Source organism: Dendropsophus ebraccatus, chromosome 1 (genome assembly GCF_027789765.1).
Source record: "Dendropsophus ebraccatus isolate aDenEbr1 chromosome 1, aDenEbr1.pat, whole genome shotgun sequence".
In the NCBI taxonomy this organism is placed as follows: domain Eukaryota; kingdom Metazoa; phylum Chordata; class Amphibia; order Anura; family Hylidae; genus Dendropsophus; species Dendropsophus ebraccatus.
Genome location: NC_091454.1, coordinates 163,939,080 through 163,963,519, shown reverse-complemented (window position 1 = coordinate 163,963,519; position 24,440 = coordinate 163,939,080). Strand labels below are relative to the sequence as shown.

Sequence of the window (24,440 nt, the reverse complement as noted above, 5' to 3'; positions counted from 1 at the left end):
TATGTTCAGACACTGTCATAATGACAGACATTTTCAGTGGACAGCCATCATTTAACAGACATTATTTGCTTTTAAATAAGGGCCATGCACTAAAAACCTCTGTCATTATGATGGTGTTTGAACATAGCCTTAAAGCGACTCTGTACTCACAATCTGAACCCCCCCCCCAAACCGCTTGTACCTTCAGATAGCTGCTTTTAATCCAAGATATGTCCTGGGGTCGGTTCGGCAGGTAATGCAGTTATTGTCCTAAAAAACTATTTTTAAACTTGCAGCCCTGTGCCAAACAGGAGTATCTGTGCCCTAACTTTGCACCACCCCTCTGTCCCTCCTCCCCACCCTCTTCATCATTAGTAATGCTACTGGAACATTTTCTCCATGCTGAACATTGCACAGGTCCTTAACGGTCTGACACAGGTGGGGAATAGGAGGCAATCTGCCGAACAGACCTCAGGACAGATCTTGGATTAAAAGCAGCTATCCGAAGGTACAAGTGGTTTGGGGGGGGGGGGGGGGGGGGACAGATTGTGGGTACAGAGTACAGAGTTAAAGTGGTTGTTTAATCCATTTGAACGTTGCTGCTGATTTCCCACTAAGACATGAAGAGTTACAAAACTCACACTATACAAAGATTGTAGAATCCCTTATATATAAGATCTTTAATAAGTTTCTTAGACATGACAACCAATCTGTGGACAATTGAACAGTGTATCCCAGTAAACATTTTTTACATATATAAAAACAGCTTTATTACCGAGATCTAAGCAAAATAGTGGCACATCTCTGGATTTCCTGAGGGGTAGTACATTTCATTAGTTTATTTGGTCAGTTTACACCCATAAAAAGAAATTGTACAAAGCTTACACCATACATTGTGAACAAGAGTATCAGCTGTACTACAGTATACCTACTGCTTTCATGTTGAGGAAACCAACTTGCTCTGAACTAAAGCATAATCAGAGTTGTCAATAAATCTGAGAGCTAGAAAAGTAATCAGGAGCTTTAATGGTATGTTCACACACTCAGTTTTAAATTCCAATTAATGAACACAAAACCAGGAATGGATTTACTAGGAAGAGCAATCACAGTTTTTTTCTGACTTGCCCTCCTCCTTGTTTATAACCTGTTTAATAATTTCAATCAAAAACCTGACTGAGGACACAGCCTAAAAGGAGAGCTCCACTTCTACGCATCAATTATAAAAACAATAAACTGTTAGGCCATGTTCACATGGTGTAAGAGACCGGATGATCTTTCAGCAAGCAGAGTTCTGATGCGTGCGCATCCGTGTGCGCCCGCATCAGAACTCCCCACGGCACACAATGAAGCAAGCGGCCGGAGCCGCTCACTTCATTGTGTGAACTGACAGAGCTTTCTGCGGCCACAATTCACTGAATAGCGGCCGCAAAAAAACTGACATGTCAGTTCTTTGCGGCGCCATGGGAGATCCTGGCCGGAGCGTATACGATGTGTATACGCTCCGGCCGGGATCCCAAAGAAGGCTAAGCAGCGTAGCTTTACGTAAAAACTACGGCCGTTGTTGCCGATTGCAACAGCCGTACTTTTATGAAAAGTTAAGTTGTGTAAACATAGCCTTAAAGTGGTTTTCCAGGATTAAAAAAAAAAACAAAAAAAAACATATATGAATTCAAAGAAAAAACAGCACCAATCCTTACCTAAGGACAAGACTGATGTTGTTTCTGGAAGAAAGCGGCTATATTTTTCTGATCTTGGGTGAAAACCCCTTTATGTAACTTTCTAAATTATACCCTTTTCTCTTTAAAAATCCAAATCAGAATCCTTTCAATTTTGGTATTCTTATGTGCCTAAAACTGAACTTGAATTATTCTGGTGGCCAGAAAGCAATGCATTGTGGCATTCAGATAGTATAACACAGGTAAAGATAAGATGATGGAGATTTATCAAGCTGCCTTAAAGTGTACCGGTCATAAAAAGTAACTTTTCATGGCAGGGGGACATCAAGAAATGGAAAAAGTCCAACAGCATTCAGCTTTCTTTTAACTTAATTGCATACCAGAGTACATTACAGCAACATTTTGAACTTATAGGTTTTTTAAAAATATACCTGAACAGGTCAAAACATCACTGTAATTTATCTGAATATGCAATAAAGCTTGAAGAGATTTTCTGAAACCTGGATGCTGTTAGACTCTTTCCATTTTTTGATGTACTAATTGGTCAGCATTTGGGATAGCTAACTCTCCAGCGTGCATCCACCTCTACTGTACCTGCCAAACTTAGATTTTACATGGTGCCGTGGGAATTAGTAACTAATGTTATGTCAGGGAGACATGTCAAATTTTTATTGGTCAGAGTTTGAGTGTTCAGACCCTGACTGACCAGAGAAACAAGCAGGGAGAGGACCCACATGGATCACTCCCCACTCTGTGTTTGTGTGTGGAGATGGCTCCATAGACTAGTATTATGCCACTGTCTCTTCAGAAAAGAAGACGCTAAACATGGCCTTCTCTCAGCTCGTTGCACTGATAGATCACATTCTGAACACTCATGGTGCGTTTACACAGGCAGATTTATCTGACCAATTTTGGAAGCCAAAGTCAGGAATGGACTTGAAAAGACAGGGAATCTCAGTCTTTCCTTTATGACCTGCACCCTGTTTATAGTCTGTTCCTAGCTTTGGCTTCAAAAATCTGTCAGATAAATATCTCTGTGTAGACCCAGACCGATGAAAACTTTTGACATGTCTCTCTGGCTCTTTAACCAAACACTATCTGTTTTTTTCCAAAGTAACCAATCAAGGCTCAGGTTTCATTTTAAAAATCTGAGCTGTGATTAGTTGTTGTGGAGGAAAACAGACTGAGAGTTTCAGGCAGATTTATCAATTTCCAGACGCGATCAGCAGAATATTGAAAACCTCTATAGCTATGTTCACTCACAAAATAAAAGCTGGAAACACACATTGTATAAGAAAAGAAAAAAACAAAAAACGATTTTTTTTACATTGTGTGCTCAGACTGACCTTTTTCCTCAGACTTTAATATAGCACATTAGATTCTAAATATGGCAATGTTTATACCTATTTTACTGTGTGAACCTATGGGGGGGGGGGGGAACAGTACAAAAAAGTAAAGGCATTTCCAAAGGTACTCCACTTTTATTGTAGATTGAAGTTTCTCAACCCAACATATATGGGTTATGTATCTTAAAGGTAAATATAAATCTATTATCTTCATTCCATCTGATATGTAACTGCAATAAGAGGCAACCACATGTAAAAATAAAATCCTCATATATTGTGATTGTTTTGTATTTCATATTTTATCACATTTTCATGAACATAAAGTAGCAATGGAAGCAAAAAGGAAACAATTGCATATTTAATTTAAACAAAAAAGGTAACATAATTACAATTCACAATTACAGTTCTGTGTAACAGTAATGTTTCACTTATCGTTCCCATTCCGTTTCCTTGGAATGAAGTCTGAAAATTTCTGTGATTCTAAAATAAAAGTTTCATGATTTGTGCATAGAAATGATGTGCCAGAAGAATAACATAAATTTACGGAGTAAATAACAAAAAAAAAAATTCTTACATAATCAAAAGCCTTGCAGTACTCATTCCTGCCCTGTTTTAGGTGGCCGCGTAAACTAAACTTACAAAAACCACAAAGCCCAAAAGGATTTCCTTTCCTTAAATAAGGACAGCTAGTAATTCTTTCAATATTTTCTTGACATGCCTGTGCCATCAAATGCTGAACAAAGATGTGAAAATCTCAATCTTATATTCTTCTCTAGATGCATTGATTTATGTATTAATAAAAGCATTTCTATATAAGCGATTTTAAATGTATGCAGCTTGCTAAGTTCCACAAATTTGGTTCTTGAGAATGGTAAATGTAACAAGGCAGTTATCAGTATATAGAAAAGGACTATTCTATATATAAAGATAATTGCCTGTGCAGAAGAGATAGCACAGCCTGATATGTGCAGAAATGAGTATAGAAAAATGCATGCATCATATATACAAAAGTTTCTTCTTAAAAAATATTAGCTTCATATACATGTGAATCTACCTGGATGTTTCAGAAGTTAAACATATAAAATTTTTGCTTAGTAGAAAAAGAAATAAAGGTTCAAATAATAGGAGACACAAATGAAAAGCTGTACAAAGATTTCCACTAGGAAATGGTAACCTCAAAGGCCACGTTGATCTGTTTAAAGAAAGCAATGCAGATTTGAGGAGTTTTCCCATTTTTGCAGATGGTGCAGAATGGAGAGAGCATTACGTTACTGCCCCCTTTACTTAAACAATGTTGTCAAACCTTCGACATTGTGATCTCTGCATCCTTCAAAAAATCAGAATCAACTTATAAGCTAATTGTAAAAAACACAAAAAAAAAAAGACTATTTACAGTAGTTTAAATACTTTTCACAAGGATTGACCTTAGAAAGACCAGCGCTTTTAAGATGAGTGTTCCTGCTGGGGATCTGTTCTCACTTCCCGCATGTACCATTTGTGGCACACAACAGTACACAGAGTAGGTCAGAGCCATCTTGCCAATTAAAAATACCATACATTATACGTCCACTAGCTGTTCAAACCACCTCCTTCTTGGTCTGCAGCCTGGTCATGGCTTCTAGCTTTTGTCTGTAGGCCTCCGCCTCTTGTTCTTTTTTAAGTAGCTGCTGTCTGTATTTCTGAGCCTCTCTATTGGCTTCATCGAGTTGCTTTTGAAGGGATTCTCTTTCCTGTGAGCAAGGAAAAGTAAAGAGATTTTTACAATCATGATATTAGAGAACATCTCTGATCTGTTAAAGTGGACCTATTCTGTTCACACACAAGTGAATGGTCTTAAAAAAGTAAATGTATGTAATAAAGTATGAATCAGTTGTATGAGATATAATTGCTGAATTATATGACAGCGTAACAGTCATTTCAGGGTCATTTTTCTGAAAACATTAAATATCAACAGTTCAAGCGATTTTAAGAAACTCTGTAATAGGTTTTATAAACCAAAAGAGTTTCCTTCTGTACTGAAAAAGCAATCTCCCAGCCTCCCCCCTCACATCAGAAGCAGCAGGATTTCTGTCTCCATTATGTGGCTATGGAGAGGGGAGGGGCTGTTAGGAGTGACTGAGCACGGAGGATTTCTGCAAAGCACAACACCCTGCAATCTTCTCTCAGTAAGTTCATAGATAAGCACTGACCTTTCTGACCCCAGAATATTGCATTTTAGGTGCCCAGACAGTCTACAAACAGCTGACCTTCATGTCACCTCTTCCTGCTCCCTCATCTCCCTCAGCCCCTCCCCCCTTCATAGGCTTACAATGGAGAGAGCAGAACCCGTCTTCACTGGCTTCTCTGTAATGAAGACGTGTTTGCCTAATAATGCACAGATAAGAAGTCAGGGGGGGGGAGGCTGGGAGATTGCTTCTTGAGTACAGAAGGAGGCTTTTTTGGCTGATGAAACCTATTACAGAGTTTCTTAAAATCGCTTATACTACTGATTTCTGCAATAAAAAAAAAAAACATGACAGTTACGCTTTAAACTAGAATTCCAAATGTAATCCATGCCCTTTATCTTATTTTAATAAAATGCCATTAGTGAACAGAAACTGTATGCTGATAGAAAAAAATAAAAAATAAAAAAAAATAAAATCGCTACAAAAATACCTTAATACTAAATACAACAGGTGCAGGTCCACTTTACCACATATTAACGGTTGACATGTTTATGGCAAATAAAATGTAGCATAGAATGGGCACATGAACACAAAGTCCTACAAAATGTAATAAAATGCTTTTTGGACGTATCTGCATATACTGTGTCTCACCTGTAATTGACAAGGCGGATCTGATGTGACACGTTATAAGGTTAAAGGGTACAGTATACGTTCAACTTATTAGTATTAGCAGATACATCCATAATGAATGGCTGCATCATAAGTAAAAACAACAACAAATCAAATAACACTTGACTGACTTTATGAAGGCCAATGGAAAAAAAATAAATAAATGTCCCACACATAGAAGGCATACGGCACCATGCACAAAAAAAAAAAAAAAAAAGTCACAAAGGCGGCATTAGCAAATTAAGTTTTATTGTTCAAAAAAACATGAAAAACTAAATCATATACACAGCACCCACAAATTGTGGAGAAGATGGGGTTCTCTCAGAAACATTGAGTTTTTTGTTTGTTTTTTAAATATATAGCGGTACCTGAGAGAATTCCTGTGTATTCACAATATAGATTTCTGACCCAGAAGTTTCTGGAATCTAGCAGACCAAAAAAAATGCAAAAAGATAAAGAGTTTCACAATAACCAATGTAACAATTAGTACTGTATGCTGCCAACGTGGAAGATGTTGCAGCAAGAAGGTGAAAGCAGGGAAATCTATCGAAGATCATCTAAATGTTACTTCAATCATGGACTGCAAATATACAAAACCGGTTACAGACAAGCATATTACAGCAGCAGGTCCCGGCCCAACTAAGGGTTTAAAGACACAAACCAACAATAGCATAGGTCTCTATAATCCAAGCCTTAAAGCGTAACTGTCATATTTTTTTTTATTTCAGAAATCAGTAGTCTTAAGCGATTTTAAGAAACTCTGTAATAGGTTTCATCAGCCAAAAAAAGCCTCCTTCTGTCCTCAAGAAGCAATCTCCCAGCCTCCCCCCCCCCCTTACTTCTTATCTGTGCATTATCAGGCAAACACGTCTTCATTACAGAGAAGCCAGGGAAGACGGGCTCTGCTCTCTCCATTCTATCCTTATGGAGGGGGGTGGGGCCGAGGGAGCAGGAAGAGGTGACATGAAGGTCAGCTGTTTGTAGACTGTCTGGGCACCTAAAACGCTAAATTCAGGTGTCAGAAAGGTCAGTGCTTATCTATGAACTTACTGAGAGAAGATTGCAGGGTGTTGTGCTTTGCAGAAATTCTCCGTGCTCAGTCACTCCTAACAGCCCCTCCCCTCTCCATAGCCACATAATGGAGACAGAAATCCTGCTTCATCTGATGTGAGGGGGGAGGCTGGGAGATTGCTTTTTCAGTACAGAAGGAAACTCTTTTAGTACATAAAACCTATTACAGTTTCTTAAAATCGCTTGAACTGTTGATATTTAATGTTTTCAGAAAAATGACCCTGAAATGACAGTTACGCTTTAAGACAGTGTATGACAAGCCTAATATATCCACCTTCGCAAATTACTGCTACGAGTCCCAGCCCAACCGCAGGTTTACTAACTAAAAACAAAAGATCTCCCATGATGCTTCAGTTTTGGGCCATTAGAACCGTGGTTGGACTATGACCTGCACCAATAATATGGATGCAAAAATGTGGTTATATTAGACAAGCCTAAAGCCTGATAATAATTATAGGTTGTTCACAAACAGTTTTATAAGGCAAAGCCAGACATGGACTCAAAGGGAATGGAAAATATACAGAGATGGACTTCTATTCCTCCTTACAGCTATATCCACTCCGGATTCTGGTTCAAAAAAGAGAATTAAAGTTATTGTGGGGGTAAGACTCTTTATACTGATACACTCAGAAAGTGGGGGGGTAAACAAGACAACATACACTCATACACTAACCTTTCTGGCTCCCACACTAAAGCCAATACAATGCATCTCTTGCCCCTGCTGTGCAGTGATTCAGGGTTAAAGGACACAATGTCACAGGCACAGACATTTAGTGGCTCAGGAGGACACTGCTGCGACCACATATTGGATGAGTGAACCTCCAATGTCACATCACCGAATGCAGCAAAGCCGCAGTGAGAACAGTAGCCACATAACAGCAGGGCCGGGAGCTTTTTTTTTTATAATGGGAATCAATGGAAAACGGATCAAAATGTATGCACACAAATGCATGTTTTTCCATCAGCCTTTTTTTTTTTTTTTTTTTTTTTTTTTTAAATAGATGAAAAGGAAGGATGAAAAAATGTAGTGTGAACCCAGCCTAATACAGAGGATTTCAGTTATGAAACTTTATTATTGAATCTAAAGGAAATATCATTTCTAATCATATAAATAATAACCTACTAGCCATTTTTGTTTGCTGCTTTCCAAATTAACTGGAAAACTGGAATGAAACACACGTTTTAAAAGATGGTCTACCAATTATTGTTGATGACTATTTTAGTAAGATTAATTTCTGGTTTGGAGGACATGAAAAAAAATTAAATTATATATATTTAGATTGCGCTTACAGCCCTGATGAAAGAAAGTACAAGTCTTGGGTTAAACAGAAAAAATTTCACATTGTATTTATCAGTATTTTGATCCACTGGCAAAAACAAAAACAAAAAATGAAAAGCTGCAGTTAGCAATGTCATGGTGGGAACACTATAACAGTATTCATTGTTCAATATTTCATACAAGTCTGCAGAAAACACTGATAATTCACTGCATATGATCGCCGACCCCCATTTCCTACATAGTTGAGCACTTATGCAACTATTCTGCCTTCTCTTGAATTATTTAACATATAAATTAAATAACCTTATACAATTGTACTTAGTGTCAGTGTTATTGCTACCAACACATTTCTATTATAAAGTCAGGTCACTCTACACAAATATGATGGCATTTATGTTCATAGACTTGGATGTAGAAAATAAGTGATTTTTTTATGCAGAAAGATGCAGTTTACATAAAAGTCAATTAGCAAGAGAATAGTTCAGAAAACTGAAAGCCTTAGAAATAACATTTTCACTATTGAACTCCATGGGAAAACATAATTGTTACAGTCATGAAATGAAAGTGCCAGGACCCTCTTCTTGCCTGTTAAGAGCCAGTATACTTCTGTGGAAAAACTGCACAAATGCAATTAAGAAGACTGAAAAACTATACAAAGTTTTAACCTGAAAAATGCCATTTCTGACTTTTAAAGCGACTCTGTACCCACAATCTGACCCCCGCCCGCCAAACCACATGTACCTTCAGATAGCTGCTTTTAATCAAAGATCTGTCCTGGGGTCCGTTCGGCAGGGGATGCAGTTATTGTCCTAAAAACAACTTTTAATCCTTCAGCGCTGTGTCTAACGGCCCGGGCTTACATTTGTATATGCATTAGGCTGGCACAACCTCTCTATCCTTCCTCCCCACCTTCCTCATCATTAGAAATACTCCAGGCAGATTGCTTCCTATTCCCCACCTGTGTGTATAATGAACATGGGCTGAATCGTTAATACACCTGTGCAAAGCTCAGACAGCAGTAAATGTTCCTGGATCATTCCTAATGATGAGGAGGGTGGGGAGGAAAGACAGAGAGGTGGTGCCAGCCTAATGCATATACAAATGTAAGCCCCGGCCGTTAGACACAGCGCTGCCTGGATTAAAAGTTGTTTTTTTGACAATAATTGCATCCGCTGCCGAACGGACCCCAGGACAGATCTTGGATTAAAAGCAGCTATCCGAAGGTACAAGTGGTTTGGGGGGACAGATTGTGGGTACAGAGTCGCTTTAACATTAGCCTAAAAAACAATTGTGGGAACATGGCCTCATTGTCATTTGACAAAGCTTCTGTGTGACATGCCATAATGACATACCATAATTTCTGAATGGTGGGGTCCCCCTTATATGTAAATAGGATGCTGCAAACAGGTTATCTCCCATGACTCAAGCATGTTAAAATCAAACATAAAAAAGTACATTGTACAACCCATGAGAACAAAAGGTTCAGGGTGCTACGCTGGATCGCTGTGACAGGTATAAACATCTGCATGCATCTTGGATGCAGCCTATTAAATAAAGGATATCCATACACTACAGTCTCTCTTTCAGACTCGCAGGCTTCCTTCCTCCAGTAATGTTTCCAAGAACTCTCTCGCTCGATACTACAGAAATCATCAAGCATATGCCGGGCTTTAGTAGGCTATTGTTTCGCACTTTGACTACTTGCAGCTTTTCCCAAGCTCTCAGATACCTGCAACATACCACCTGCTCATCGATGGCCGGCTTAGGCCTAGACCTGTCACAGAAGGTCTCTCTATTTGCTATGATCTTAACTGCATATCGAATTAAAACAGTTATCCTGTTTTGGTTATTTATATTGTACCAAATTTAAACACTTTCTGTACATTGCCAGTTGTAAAGAATATAAGAAAAACTACCACTCCATCCTCTAGGACCCCAACTGATCCCAAACACAAGGACACGATTGATCCAGAAATCCTCTATGGAGCCGATGACTATTTCTGAGTGATGAACATGGAAACGTTTGGCAGCCCCATGGTGGTTGAATGGAGTGCAGGCAGCTGTGAGCGCTCCATTCAATGCAGGGATGATTGCGCCCCAGTTCAGACCCCCCCCCCCCCATGATCAGGTTGTTATCGACAGGAGATACAGAAGCTAAGATGGGAAGACCTGTTTAAAACCTTAACTACAGTATGGCCCACTATTACATTATGGTGGTAATGGATGTATGGGGAGGGCTCAGGCGGATCACACAGCCAGGTTAGGCACTGTACACCAGTGACCTCAGATGTAATCACCTTCTGAAGGCTTCTGTAGCTGCCATGATAGGAGTTCTATTACAGCATGTCTATAGCGGGCTGTAGATGAAAGGCATGTTAACAGTTCACTGTGCTGCAGTGTATTATACAAGGAAATTCATAGTAATTCAAGTCCTTTAGAAGGACTACAATTTAATTTTTTTTTTACTTTACCAAGCTGTTAACCCCTTAGCGACCCATGGCGTATCTGATACGTCATGGTGCCGCTCGGGGTGTTCAGAGAGGGGTCCCGCCGGGACCCCACTCTGAACGGCGCTGATCCCGGCTGACACGTGCAGCCGGGCAGTGCCTCTATTAGCCGGCGCGGGTCCCGTTGCCGCGTCGGCTAATTAAGCCTCTAAGTGCAGCTATCAAACCTGACAGCTGCACTTAGATGCTGTGCTCTCCGTGTCCCTGGTGTCTAGTGGGACGGATCTCCCCCCCGAGATCCGTTCTTCTGCCCGTGCCGGGCCTCAGCGTCGGAATGACGCCGATCCCGGCTCGGCAATAGATTGCTATGGCCTGCAGCAGGTGTCAGCGCAAAAAAATTCCAAAGTGCAAAATTGCGCATTTTTAGTCGCATCAAATCCAGAAAAAATGTAATAAAAAACGATCAAAAAGTCGTATATGCGCAATCAAGGTACCGATAGAAAGAACGCATCATGGCGCAAAAAATGACACCTCACACAGCCCCATAGACCAAAGGATAAAAGCGTTATAAGCCTGGGAATGGAGCGATTTTAAGGAACGTATATTTGTTAACAACGGTTTGAATTTTTTACAGGCCATCAGATACAATATAAAAGTTATACATGTTATATATCATAGTAATCGTAATGACTTGAGGAACATGCATAACAAGTCAGTTTTACCATAGGACGAACGGCGTAAATGCAAAACTCCCCGAAATCAAAACAAATTAGTTTTTTTTTTCAATTTGACAGCGCAAATGATTTTTTCCCGGTTTCGCAGCATATGTTATGGAAAAATAATGCCTGTCATTGCAAAGTACAATTGGTTTCGCAAAAAATAAGCGCTCATATACGTCTCTAGGTGAAAAAATGCAAGCGCTGTTGACTTTTAAACAAAAACGAAAATTGGCTTTGACCTTAAGGGGTTAAAGAACATTTTAACATTTGAAAATATCCATGCCACTGCTTAGAAAGAAGGGCTGCTAAATCCTAGTGCTGAGCAGCCACACTCCTGAGGTTTTGACATCACCACTGCTTTTCAGGAGCAGAATGATGGCGCTAAGGACGCAGCACTGGACTGTAGATTACAGGGAACGGACACAGAACTGTGGTAACAACTTCTAATACATTTAAGGCCCTTGTGCAAACAATACAGATGCATCATATTATTAAGACAGGTGTAACAGAAAGATCCAATAAAAGAGATGGTGGAAGTACTGGAAAGTGACACCCAAAAGTGCTGTTAAATTTGTAAGAACCGCACACCTGTGATAGTTGAAGGCACTTTCACATCATGTAAATGGTTAAATCTGAGATGAGGCAAATCAGAGATATTGTATATTCATAAGGTATCTTCCTTCCACATACTGCACAATAAAGAGGAACACATTGTCAAGTATCAGCCATTTAAAAAGTCTGGTTAAAAAATAAAAAATAACCCAACAAAAAAAAATAAAAAAATATATAAAATAATATTTCAGTTAAGGTCAAGTGAAAAACATTTGCTTGAAATATTACTTAAATTAAAAAGGGAACTAATCATGAAATCTTGCGGGCAATCACGCCTCCCTATACGCCTATACTCCCAGCAAGTGTGATTACCGGCAAGATTTCCCACTAGTCGTGACTAGTTAGGAGCTCCAAACCGCTAACATGCCTAGAGGAGTACATTTTAAAAGGTACTTTTTCAGGGCATGTAAGTAACGCTCATTGTGTTTAGTTATATGCCCCAAAACAGTGCTGGGGGGCATATGGGAACTAATTAATAGCTGTATCAGCGATTTTTGGATTATTGCTTCGCTTTAAGTACAAAAATAATTAGTGAAAAAAAATAATTAATAATTAGAGATGAGCGAACCGGGTTCGGGTCCATCTGAACCTGAACTTTCGGCATTTGATTAGCTGGGGCTGCTGAACTTGGATAAAGCTCTAAGGTTGTCTGGAAAACATGGATACAGCCAATGACTATATCCATGATTTCCACATAGCCTTAGGGCTTTATCCAACTTCAGCAGCCACCGCTAATCAAATGCCGAAAGTTCGGGTTCGGATGGACTCGAGCATGCTCGAGGTTCGCTCATCTCTATTAATAATTCAAGGCTATGGACACCTTTGCACTGGAAGTTTATTGTTCACTTGCTAAGTGAATGCAAAATTTGAGAATCTACCTGTCCTCATGGTCTTCAATAAACATTTCCTACAGTGTTACAATTCATGTGTATAGTTGACTTTGCTGCAGCTTCTGCTATACATTGGACAGCATCCTGCCTGCTTGTCAGCATTATCAGCTTTAACCCTTTTTTCCTACCAGTAGCGAGGGGGAAGGGGGATGCACAGAGAAGATCAAAGAGTAGAGATGGATGAAAGCACCCAAGTCTTCCAGGATGGCAGATAACAAAGACTTTAAAAGTGCTCATATAAAATCTTAAAAGGGGAAGGATTCAGATCACACAAGCTGCATCTGTGTAGAGAGGAAACTACAGCAGATTCTACAGTGTCTACAAGCACAAGGAAAATAATTTACTACAGAAATGAAGCTGTGCTGATATATGAATCTATGTGATTGCAGCAGCTTGGGCACATATCCCCCAGGAACATGCCAACATGAGAAAAACGCAAACTGCACACCAAGGGGTATGAACAATGAATGACGACTGCACCATGAAACCGCTAAACTATTTTAAAGCTAACAACCAACATATGTAAAAAAAAACAAAAAACATTTTTTCCATATCAAAGATGTCCTTAGCCTTAAAGGGCATGTTAAGTGATTTTCCTCCAAAAGTAGTGGTTTCAGGTACACCAAGTACAAATTCCATAGATCCTCATGTCATCACATATCAGCAAAGCAAAGCAGTGCTACAGATTATACTATGAACATAGTGAACATAATGAGAAAAATGCTCAATCAGATTTAAATGAATAAAAAAAAAACAAAGTCCTAGATTACCTCGATCTCAGCCGAGTCCACACGGTTTTCTATTATCTCAATGCATTGTCTTTTAGGGGGGGGCTCTTCACTGATAACAGTTTCTTCTGCAATGTCAGTCGCTGGTACCGTCAATACTACAACAATAAAGCAGGCATACTTGATAAACAAAATGTCTGGTCTTTATTTTTAAAGGTTTAAAGAGGACCTGTCACCCCCCCGTGCCGGGGCGACAGGCTCCCAACCCCCCGCTAGAGCACCTTATATGTACCTGATCGCGCCGGGTTGCGCTTCTTGACATGGTCGGGTGACAGAGATTTCAGCGCCCGAAGCCCAGCGCGCTCCTGAGATGAGTCCAACTCTCGTAGAGAATGATTGGTGAGTCAGACGCTCCGTCATTCTCTATGAGTGTTGGACTCATCTCAGGAGCGTGCGCTGAGATCTCCGTCACCCGACCGTCTCAAGAACGGGGGCCCGGCGCGAACAGGTACGTATAAGGTGCTCTACCGGGGGGTCGGGAGCCTGTCACCCCGGCATCGTGGGTGACAGGTTCCCTTTAAGCTGTTCAAATCCATAGTCTTCGTTACATACAGCATAAAATTCCATAAACTAAATACAGTGGGTATGGAAAGTATTCAGACCTTTTAAAATTTTTCACGCTTTGTTTTATTGCAGTCATTTGGTAAGTTCAAAAAAGTTTTTTTTTGCTCATTAATGTACACTCTGTACCCCATCTTGACAGAAAAAAACTGAAATGTAGATATTTTTGCAAAGTTAATGAAAAAAAAAAACTGAAATATAACATGATTGTAAGTATTCAGACCCTTTGCTCAATATTGAGTAGAAGCCCTCTTTTCAGCTAGTACAGCCATTAATTTTCTTGGCAATGATGCAACAAGTTTTTCATACCTGGATTTGGGGACCCTCTGCCATTCTTTCTTGCAGCTCCTCTCCAGTTCCCTCAGATTGGATAGTGAACGTTGGTGGACGGCCATTTTCAAGTATCTCCCGAGATGCTCAAATGGGTTTAGGTCAGAGATCTGGCTGGGCCAGGCAAGCATGGTCACAGAATTGTTCTGAAGTCCCTACTTTGTTATTTTAGCTGTGTGCTTAGGGTCATTGTGTGTGCTTAGGCTCATTCATCCAGAATCTCTCTGTACTTGGCCACGTTTATTTTTCCTTCAATTGCAACCAGTCGTCCTGTCCCTGCAGCTGAAAAACAACCCCATAGGATAATGCTGCCTTCACCACGGTTCTCTGTTGCGATTGTATTGGGCAGGTAATGAGCAGTGCCCGATTTTCTCCACACATACAGCTTAGAATTAAAACCAAAAGGTTCAATCTTCATTTCATCGGACCAGAGAATCTTATTTCTCATAGTCTGGGAGTCCTGGCTAACTGTATACGGGCTTTCACACGTCTTGCACTGAAGAGAAGCTTTCATCGGCACATTCTGCCATAAAAGCCCGACTGGTGGAGGGTTTCAGTTTTAATTTAACACAGCTGGACTCCAATGAAGGAGTAGGACCATCTCAAGAAGGATCAGAAGGAAATGGACAGCATGTGAATCAAGTGCGAGTGTCAATGCAAAGGGTCTGAATACTTCTGACCATGTGATATTTCAGTTTTTCATGTTTAATAAATTTGCAAAAATATCTACATTTCTGTTTTGTTTGTTTTTTTGCAGAGTGTACATTAATTAACCAAATGGCTGGAAAAAAAAAAACAAAGACTTAACCATCCTATGACAAAAAACCTCCTAATGCGCTTCTGTGTGCCCCCAGGCGTTAAAGGGAACCTATCACCCCCCGTGCCGGGGTGACAGGCTCCCGACCCCCCGTTAGAGCCCCCTATACTCACCTAATCCCGCCAGGTCCCGCTTCTGGAGGTGCTCGGGTGACGGAGATCTCAGCCGCTGCAGCCCGGCGCGCGCGCTGAGAGATGAGTCCAACGCTCATAGAGAATGACAGGAGAGTCCAGCGCTCCGTCATTCTCTATGAGCGTTGGACTCATCTCTCAGCGCGCACGTCGGGCTGCAGCGGCTGAGATCTCCGTCACCCGATCACCTCCAGAAGCGGGACCCGGCGGGATTAGGTCAGTATAGGGGGCTCTAACGGGGGGTTGGGAGCCTGTCACCCCGGCACGGGGGGTGACAGGTTCCCTTTAAGTAAAAACTGGAGTCGTTTATGCCAACAAGTATAAACCTTCATTTATGTTCTATTCTTCATAAACAAAATGAGAATTTGGTTTCCAGGAATGAAATATGAAATGGGGGTGAAGGAAGACCCAAACATTTACTTTGATTATAGCACTAGTGCCACCAGTCTTTTGTTTCAAAATTGCACATTAGGGCACTACAAACTTCAGCAATGCTTGTGTTAACAATTAATTTTTGTCCTTACCTTGCTGACCATCTGGCATGGTGACAATAATTGGTTGACCTATGCCGCTTGTTGGGATAGCAGACTGAAGATTACCAAGATGGATGCCATCTGTCACTATCGTAATGACTTGTTGCCCACCAGAGCTAACAACTTGTTGTATTGCACCATCAACTGACTCAGCAGTCACCACTTCTTCTGTAGCCACCACTAAAAAAAAGAAAACAAATGTATGTGTACTTATGCTCTATTTTCATTATAACAGAGAAGTCTAGAAGTGCAATATAGAATGCTTCAATACATTACATTCACAGTTAAATTATTTCTGACATCAAACTGTGTGCAAAAGCCTATTAGTAATACCTAGTACCCCAGAAATAATCAAAGAATACCAATTGAAAAATATGAAAAATCTTTATTATATACCATCACACAATACAAACATATTAAAAACAAGACTTGTAAAGCCATGCATTCCTACAGCATAATCACACTAACATGAATCAGGAATGAATCGCTTTACTTGAATTAAAACACTAGCACTTAATATTAACAGGATTAGCCCCAGCAGTATGGCCTCCCACCTCCACAAGTCTTGTTTTTAATGTTGTATTGTGTGATAGTATACAATAAATGTTTTTCATATTTTTCATTTGGTATTAATCATTGATTATTTTTGGGGTACTATATATTCCTTGTAGGTGTATTAGTTTATGGTAGAATATCATTTGTACCTTTTTTGTGATTAGGTACAATATGCGTATCTGTAGGTGTTATATAAAAGTCTATTAGTGTTAGCTTATATTATCTTGACGGCAATATTTTCTTTTAAATTTCTATGGATGCAAATGACTATGGGATTTGCCCAATTGGTTTATGGGGTGGAGCCTTTAGACGTATTTAGAGTTTAGCCAATCAGTCACTGTTGCTCAGCAGTGCATACGAAGCCAGGTGACAGGTCAGCATGTTTTGGTAACTGTAAAATGCAATCTAAAAGTGCCTAGACAGGGACTGAACTAGTTAATACTGCATGTGGTAGAATTTCTAAGACGCCTGATGATTTAAGTTTTTCTATCTCCACACCTAATGAATTGACAACTCTTGAAAGTTACTGAAGTCCTAAATACCATCAACTATTGTAAAGTTTACTTGGTACAACAGATGCACTGTGTTAGATGACAGAACTCCTGTAGTCAAACTTATTACTGTAGCTTCAATACATTTTAGCCAAATAGCTATCCCTACTTAAGGGCAACTGCAGCCAAAAGTCAATTTGTTCTGCAATTATCTGCCACAAAGGCAAGCTACTCCAACATCACCAATGTGTTCTTTGATTTCTGTTATTTGCTATATATCAAGACTTGCTTTTACGTCATGACAGAGATCTTCCTTCTATGATTCAAGCTTTCATCTCTACAATTAGACAATTGCATTCAAAAGACAGTCATCCTGATAAAGGTGCTTTCAATCTCCAGGCATGGAATAACCAAATTATGTGACATTACATACAAATTGCATATAGCACCATCTAGGCATAGATTTTAGAAATGTATTCAAATGAAACATAATGCACAAAACGCACATATAACTATGGTTTTGATTCAATAGTACAAACATAACTGACCACCTAATTACACATTGGACACATATACACCGTCTGGCAAAAAAAAATAAAATAAAAATTGTGCTCAGTGGTGAGGGTGACAACTAATTCTATACAGTATGTAAATGGAAATATGCAGCTTTGAGCTCTGACCTGGCCAGGAGCTTGATCACTATGCACTTACGTTATTTAGAAGAGTAGGACAGAAGGACACAGCTGCTTGTACAGGGTAAAGCTAACAGATATATATGCCATCTCCACTGTAAGGGCCCTATTACACAGACAGATTTATCTCACAGAACATTATCATTGAAGCCAAAGCCAGGAACAGACTATAAACAGAGAACAGGTCATAAAAGAAAGACTGAGATTTCTCCTCTTTTCAAATCGGTTCCTGGCCTTGGCTTGGCCCTAAGTGTTCTTTTTACCTCGATAGGGGGATGATTTTAAAGGGGTACTCCAGGCAAAATGTGTTTTTTATATGTTATTATATAAGGAAAGTTAGGCAAATCCGTAATATACAATAATTATGGGAAATGCACATATAGGGCTATTTTCCTTAGGGGTGTGCCAGGGGAACAGCAATATGGGTAAGACTGGTTAATTTGCATTATAATACATCTTACAGTAATTTCTTTCGGGCCGGTGGCAAATTGATGTGTGTTATGTTTACAGATCCCATTCGTGTCTAGAGAATGAGTTATAATGTGCACTGATGCACCTTGAATGATAGACCTATTGGGATTTTGCTATTTGTATTATTAACTTATTTGCGCCCTTTGTATATGTAATACATCTCCACAAATAGTCTTTTGACCCATACTTGTTTTTGTATCCCCTGGTTTTTTGTACTGTCATCACCTTTTCCCTCATTTTTTTATGTATGACATTTTTACTTTATATTTTCACTAATAAAGGAATATTTTTGAATTAAGGAAGTCATGCTCATTTAGTGTTTTTTGGTATATTTTGGCAGTTGATATGCAGGATATATTGTTTTGCACATGCGACTTATTTAGTATTTCCCTGCAAATTGGAATTATTTTTGTATTAAACATTATCATTGAAGCCAAAGCCAGGAACAGACTATAAACAGAGAACAGGTCATAAAAGAAAGACTGAGATTTCTCCTCTTTTCAAATCGGTTCCTGGCCTTGGCTTGGCCCTAAGTGTTCTTTTTACCTCGATAGGGGGATGATTTTAAAGGGGTACTCCAGGCAAAATGTGTTTTTTATATGTTATTATATAAGGAAAGTTAGGCAAATCCGTAATATACAATAATTATGGGAAATGCACATATAGGGCTATTTTCCTTAATTTCGTAGATCAGGCAGGCTTACTTCCTCAAAAAAAAATGTGACGTCACGTCTCTAGTGTGTGCCCTGCAGATACACAGCCACGGGGCACGGAGGTGCTGTTTCTCAGAGTGGACGGGCACGGGCAACTGCTAAGGAGAAGCTGCAGGAGCGCTCACCCCGCCGGACCCCGGTTAGGAATGCTGCATAGTACGGGGCGGCTATAGACCGGACCTGAGCACTCGGGGGCTATGAGGACAGCGAAGGAGGAGCATGAGCGCTCACCCCACCAGACCGGGTGAGCGCTTCTACATGGGACCGGGCAGCGTTCCGATGACTATGAGGGCACGGGCAGCTGGAGGAGTGCAGGAACGCATACCCCATCGGGACCGGGATGGGGTGAGCGCTCCTGCATGGGACCGGGCGGCGGGGTGACCGCTCGGGGGCTATGAACACTCAGGCAGCTAGTCAGACAGGTGCAGGAGGGGCCTCTACAGCGGGGTGAGCGGCAGATAAGGAGCACTCACCCTGCTGCATGGGGCTGGGTGTATCACGACTGGGCAGCACAAAGGGAGACAGGCAGTGGAATGGGACAGAGGAATATTACAAGCACCGGGAGGGAGGGAGGGAGGGAAAGGCACTGATTCATCTACGTCTATTCTAATTCTATACTTTTACATGCGCCCCCCTGCTGGTGCACACACTTGAGACGTGACGTCACATTTTTTTTGAGGAAGTAAGCCTGCCTGATCTATTAAATTAAGGGAAATAGCCCTATATGTGCATTTCCCATAATTTATGTATATTACAGATTTGCCTAACTTTCCTTATGTAATAACATATATAAAAAAAAAATACATTTTGCCCGGAGTACCCCTTTAACCCCTTAAGGTCAAAGCCAATTTTCGTTTTTGCACTTTTGCTTTTTCCATTTTATGTTTAAAAGTCCATAGCGCTTGCATTTTTTCACCTAGAGACTTATTTGAGTGCTTATTTTTTGCGAAACCAATTGTACTTTGCAATGACAGGCATTATTTTTCCATAAAATATGCTGCGAAACCGGAAAAAAAATCATTTGCGCTGTCAAATTGGAAAAAAAAACGAATTTGTTTTGATTTCGGAGAGTTTTGCATTTACGCCGTTCGCCCTATGGTAAAACTGACTTCTTATGCATGTTCCTCAAGTCGTTACGATTACAACGATATATAACATGTATAACTTTTATATTATGTGATGGCTTTTAAAATTCAAACCATTGTTAACAAATATATGTTCCTAAAAATCGCTCTATTCCCAGGCTTATAGTGCTTTTATCCTTTGGTCTATGGGGCTGTGTGAGGTGTCATTTTTTGCGCCATGATGTGTTCTTTCTATCGGTACCTTGATTGCGCATATACGACTTTTTGATCACTTTTTATAACTTTTTTCTGGATTTGATGCGACCTAAATTGCGCAATTTTGCACGATGGATTTTTTTTGCACTTACGCCATTTACCGTGCGAGATCAGGAATGTGATTAATTAATAGTTCAGGCGATTACGTACGCAGCAATAGCAAACATGTTTATTTATTTGTTTATTTAATAATTTATAAAATGGGAAAAGGGGGGTAATTTGGACTTTTATTAGGGGAGGGGATTTTTTATTAATAAAAACACTTTTTTACTTTTATTTTTACATAAACTAGAAGCCCCCCTGGGGGACTTGTATATACACAGCAATGATCTCTCATAGAGATCAATGCTGTGTATATACACAGCAAAGATCCATCATATCGGTCATAGATTGCTATGGCCTGCTGCAGGCCACAGCAATCTATTGCCGAGCCGGGATCAGCGTCATTCCGACGCGGAGGCCCGGGCCGGCCAGAAGAACGGATCCGTGCCACTAGACACCAGGGATGTGCAATACAAAGCATTTCAATGCAGCTGTCAGGTTTGACAGCTGCATTGAAGTGCTTAATTAGCCGGCGCGGCAACGGGACCCACGCCGGCTAATAGAGGCACTGCCCCGCTGCAGATTGCAGCCGGGATCGGTGCCGTTCAGAGCATGGTCCCGGCGGGACCCCGCTGTGAACACCTCCCGCGACACCATGACGTACCAGGTACGTCATGGGTCGCTAAGGGGTTAAAGACACCGCCAATGAGAACAAAGGATCATTAACGTGCCCAATCAATCTCCTTAAAGGCCCTTTTACACAGGCAGATTATTGTGCAATAAATAGTTATAGCATTCAAATTTAAGCGATAATTTTCTGGTGTAAATGCAGCAACGAACAAAAGACAAGATGATCACATCTTTTGAGCGGACATGTACAGCCAACATTATGAATGAGCTCATCATCCATTTCCTACAATACCAGTTGGTTAAATCAACATATTTATTCCATCATCCAGAATACAGTTAGGCAGTAAAGTTCGTAAAAGATAGAAGCAGCTGTATATAAATGTTCTCAGTGTACAACACAAGCTGAAAAATATGCACAGTATTTCAATGGAGAAATTTTGAAAACATTACTTATGTATTTTTTTTTAAGCATGTTTTTATTTTCAATACAATATGCACTGAATTACATCAAAATATATTTAAAAAAATTTGATAAGTACACTTTTTGCATTTTAGTTTTTTCCTCCTTGTACTTAAAAGGCCATAGCACTTGCATTTTTTCACCTAGAAACTCACATGAGCCCTTATTTTTTGTGCCACTAATTGTACTTTGCAATGACCGACTGAATTTTTTTATAAAGTACACTGCAAAACCAGAAAAAAAAGTTAATTCTGTAGTGAAATTGAAAAAAAAATAATTTTTATTTGGAGGGTTTTTGTTTTTACGCTGTTCGCCCTGGGGTAAAACTGTCGTTATATACTATATGTTCCTCAAGTTGTTACGATTACAACGATATGTAACATGTATAACTTATTTTATATGATGGCTTTCAAAAAAATCAAACCATTGTTAACAAATATATGTTCCTTAAAATCTCTCCATTCCCAGGCTTATAGCGCTTTTATACTTTGGTCTATGGGGCTGTGTGAGGTGTCATTTTTCGCACTATGAAGTGTACTTTCTATCGGTATCTTGATTGCGCATATGCGACTTTTTGATCACTTTTTATTAAATTTTTTCTGGATTTGATGCAACCAAAAATGCGCAAGTTTGCACTTTGTGATTTTTTTGCGCTGACGCCGTTTACCGTGCGAGATCAGGAACGTGGTTAATAGTTTGGGCGATTACACACGCGGGGATACCAAACATGTTTATTTATTTTTCTTCATAACATGGGTAAAGTGGGGAGATTTAAACTTTTATTAGGGGTGGGGGCTTTTTATTAACAAGAACACTTTTTGTACACTAAAAAGCAAAACCGATCCGTTTCAGTCCGTTCTGTTTAATAATGGAAGTCAATGGAAAAACAGATAACACACAAATGCATCAGTTTTTGCACACGTTTTTTTTTCTTTCATAAAATGGATATTTTAAAAAGGACTGCAAAAAGGTAGTGTGCAAAAAAAAAAAAAAAATACGTTTTTGATTCTCTATTATATGTATACCTGTATTGCCAGTTCATATTTGTTAATTGCAAAAATGATGTGGGTTAAAGTGTATCTGTCAGTGGAAGTTAGGGGTCTTTATGGTGACGAAAACACATGAGATTGTAATGTTGCAATGGGGTTTTGGCCATGGAGACCAGAATATCTGCCGGCAGTGTTGAATTCACAAAAAAAAAAAAAATTTACGCTAGAAGATTGGCTTATTCTATATATATTCTAGAATGTATTTATATCTGCTATATAGATCTATGTTTCTCTATAGTTATAGGCAACATACAAACTCTCTGTACAGATGTGTGTAAGGGGCCATAGAAATAATTGGATCCACTTTCTAATTTTGTTTAGCACACATACCATTTTTTTGTACTAAATACATAGTTGTGTCTGGCCATTCTCCCTGGCCATTTGCAAAAGAATGGGCTTTGTGCAGGGGCAGATTAACTTTACTATAGGCCCCGGGCTGTTCACCAATCCTGGGCCCCCCTACCCTACTGTATATATGGTAGCAATAGTGTGGTGTTCATAGTACCGGATAGATAATGTCATGCTGCCCTGATCTGTGCAAAATCGTGGCAATACTCAATTGAAAGTATAAGTCTGTTTGGGTGGCCATGGGCCCCCCCAGGAGCTCAGGGCCCCAGGCTACCGCCCGAAAAGGACCTGTTATAATCCGCTACTGGCTCTGTGCTGCCTCACTCTTTCAGTCCTCTGGCTATACTGTTTAACAGCTGTCTACCGATACACAATATAGATAAGTTACTATCAATCAGTGGCTGGTAGTCAGAGGCAGCTGGTGTTTATAAATATCAAGGACTAACAAACACACATACATAATAGAGAGGACTACTGTGCGGTATCCTTTTCATTCAGGATACATAATTCTGCTCAGCTTCTCTGTCACTAGTTTATGCTACCCTGAGATAGGGCAGCAAAAACCTACTGACCGTCACTTTAAAAAGTCTAAGTGCTTTTAACAGTTCTCTTCAAATAAAAAAAACAAAAAAACATACATACCTGGGGTTTCTGATGAATTGGACAATGGAGCAGATGCTTCAGCTAGTGCTGCTAATGTAGCCAAGACAGAGGTTGATGAATTACCAAACTGCACCGCAGAGGATATACCATTCTCATCTTAAAGAAAGGTTTTAAAAAGTTTAACATGAAGCATATACAATTTCCTGTCACACACAAACCATCTATACAGACGTCGACATGCAACAACGTTTTTAGTACCCCACCTCCTTCAAAAAATAATCTTAAATGCAGAACATAATTGTAATAAAAGATAGGTATATTACTAATTTTGGTGCAATGTTGGCGAGATTAAAAGTAAATTGATCCCATTCCAAAATAATGAAGATGATTCTTACTATAGGAAACTAACACCATTTTACTGCATTGGTTTTCTATGGACTGCTGTCAATAACCAGACTACAGGTTGCCATTTCTACATCTAAATGCAAATGAAACTACATCCCTGTTTCTTCACTAATTAGCCATGTTCAGATTGCAAAATTTAGGATTGTAATGCTGCGTTTACGCGGAACGATTATAGTTTGAATTTTCGCAATAACGATCGCATTTAAATGATAATTGTTCCATGTAAACACAGCAAACGATCAAGCAATGAGCGGAAAATCGTTCATTTTGATCTTTCAACATGTTCTCAAATTGTCGTTCATCGCTAAAAATTTCATCTTTCAAAGATTCACCCTATGTAAAAGATGGGCTTAAGCAATTTTAAAAAACGATCGCATTACCAATTTTTCAATTGATTTATTTGTCTAAACGCTGATCGTAATAAAAAACAAATCGTTGCTTCAAAAACGGTAAACGATCGATTGGGCAAATTATCGCTCCGTGTAAACGTAGCATTAGTTTTGATGCAAGACTGTTCTCCAGAACAAGAGATCCTAAACTGAAAAACATAAATGAAGGACCTCATCTTTTTGGAACCAATTTCAGACTTTTATATAAATAAAAAAAATTCATACACAAAGGTTCCCAA

At 39.6% G+C, this 24,440-nt stretch overlaps 1 protein-coding gene across 5 annotated transcripts in view; it reads right to left on the bottom strand.

Annotated features, from left to right (window-relative positions):
- Positions 1-1,249: 1,249 nt before the first annotated feature.
- GABPB1 (GA binding protein transcription factor subunit beta 1) overlaps positions 1,250-24,440 on the bottom strand; it is a 44,337-nt gene continuing 21,146 nt past the window's right edge. For 2 of the 5 annotated variants that reach the window (XM_069983476.1, XM_069983484.1), the window contains exons 6-9: positions 23,447-23,563; positions 16,005-16,193; positions 13,624-13,739; positions 1,250-4,731 (exon numbers count right to left, since the gene is read on the bottom strand). In XM_069983476.1, the coding sequence (XP_069839577.1) occupies positions 4,579-4,731; positions 13,624-13,739; positions 16,005-16,193; positions 23,447-23,563 (575 nt within the window). In that variant the 3' untranslated portion in view covers positions 1,250-4,578. Of the gene's footprint in view, positions 4,732-6,203; positions 6,261-11,939; positions 12,041-13,623; positions 13,740-16,004; positions 16,194-23,446; positions 23,564-24,440 lie in introns of those variants that run through there. The other 3 variants (XM_069983501.1, XR_011364555.1, XR_011364556.1) reach the window with 3 other exon arrangements.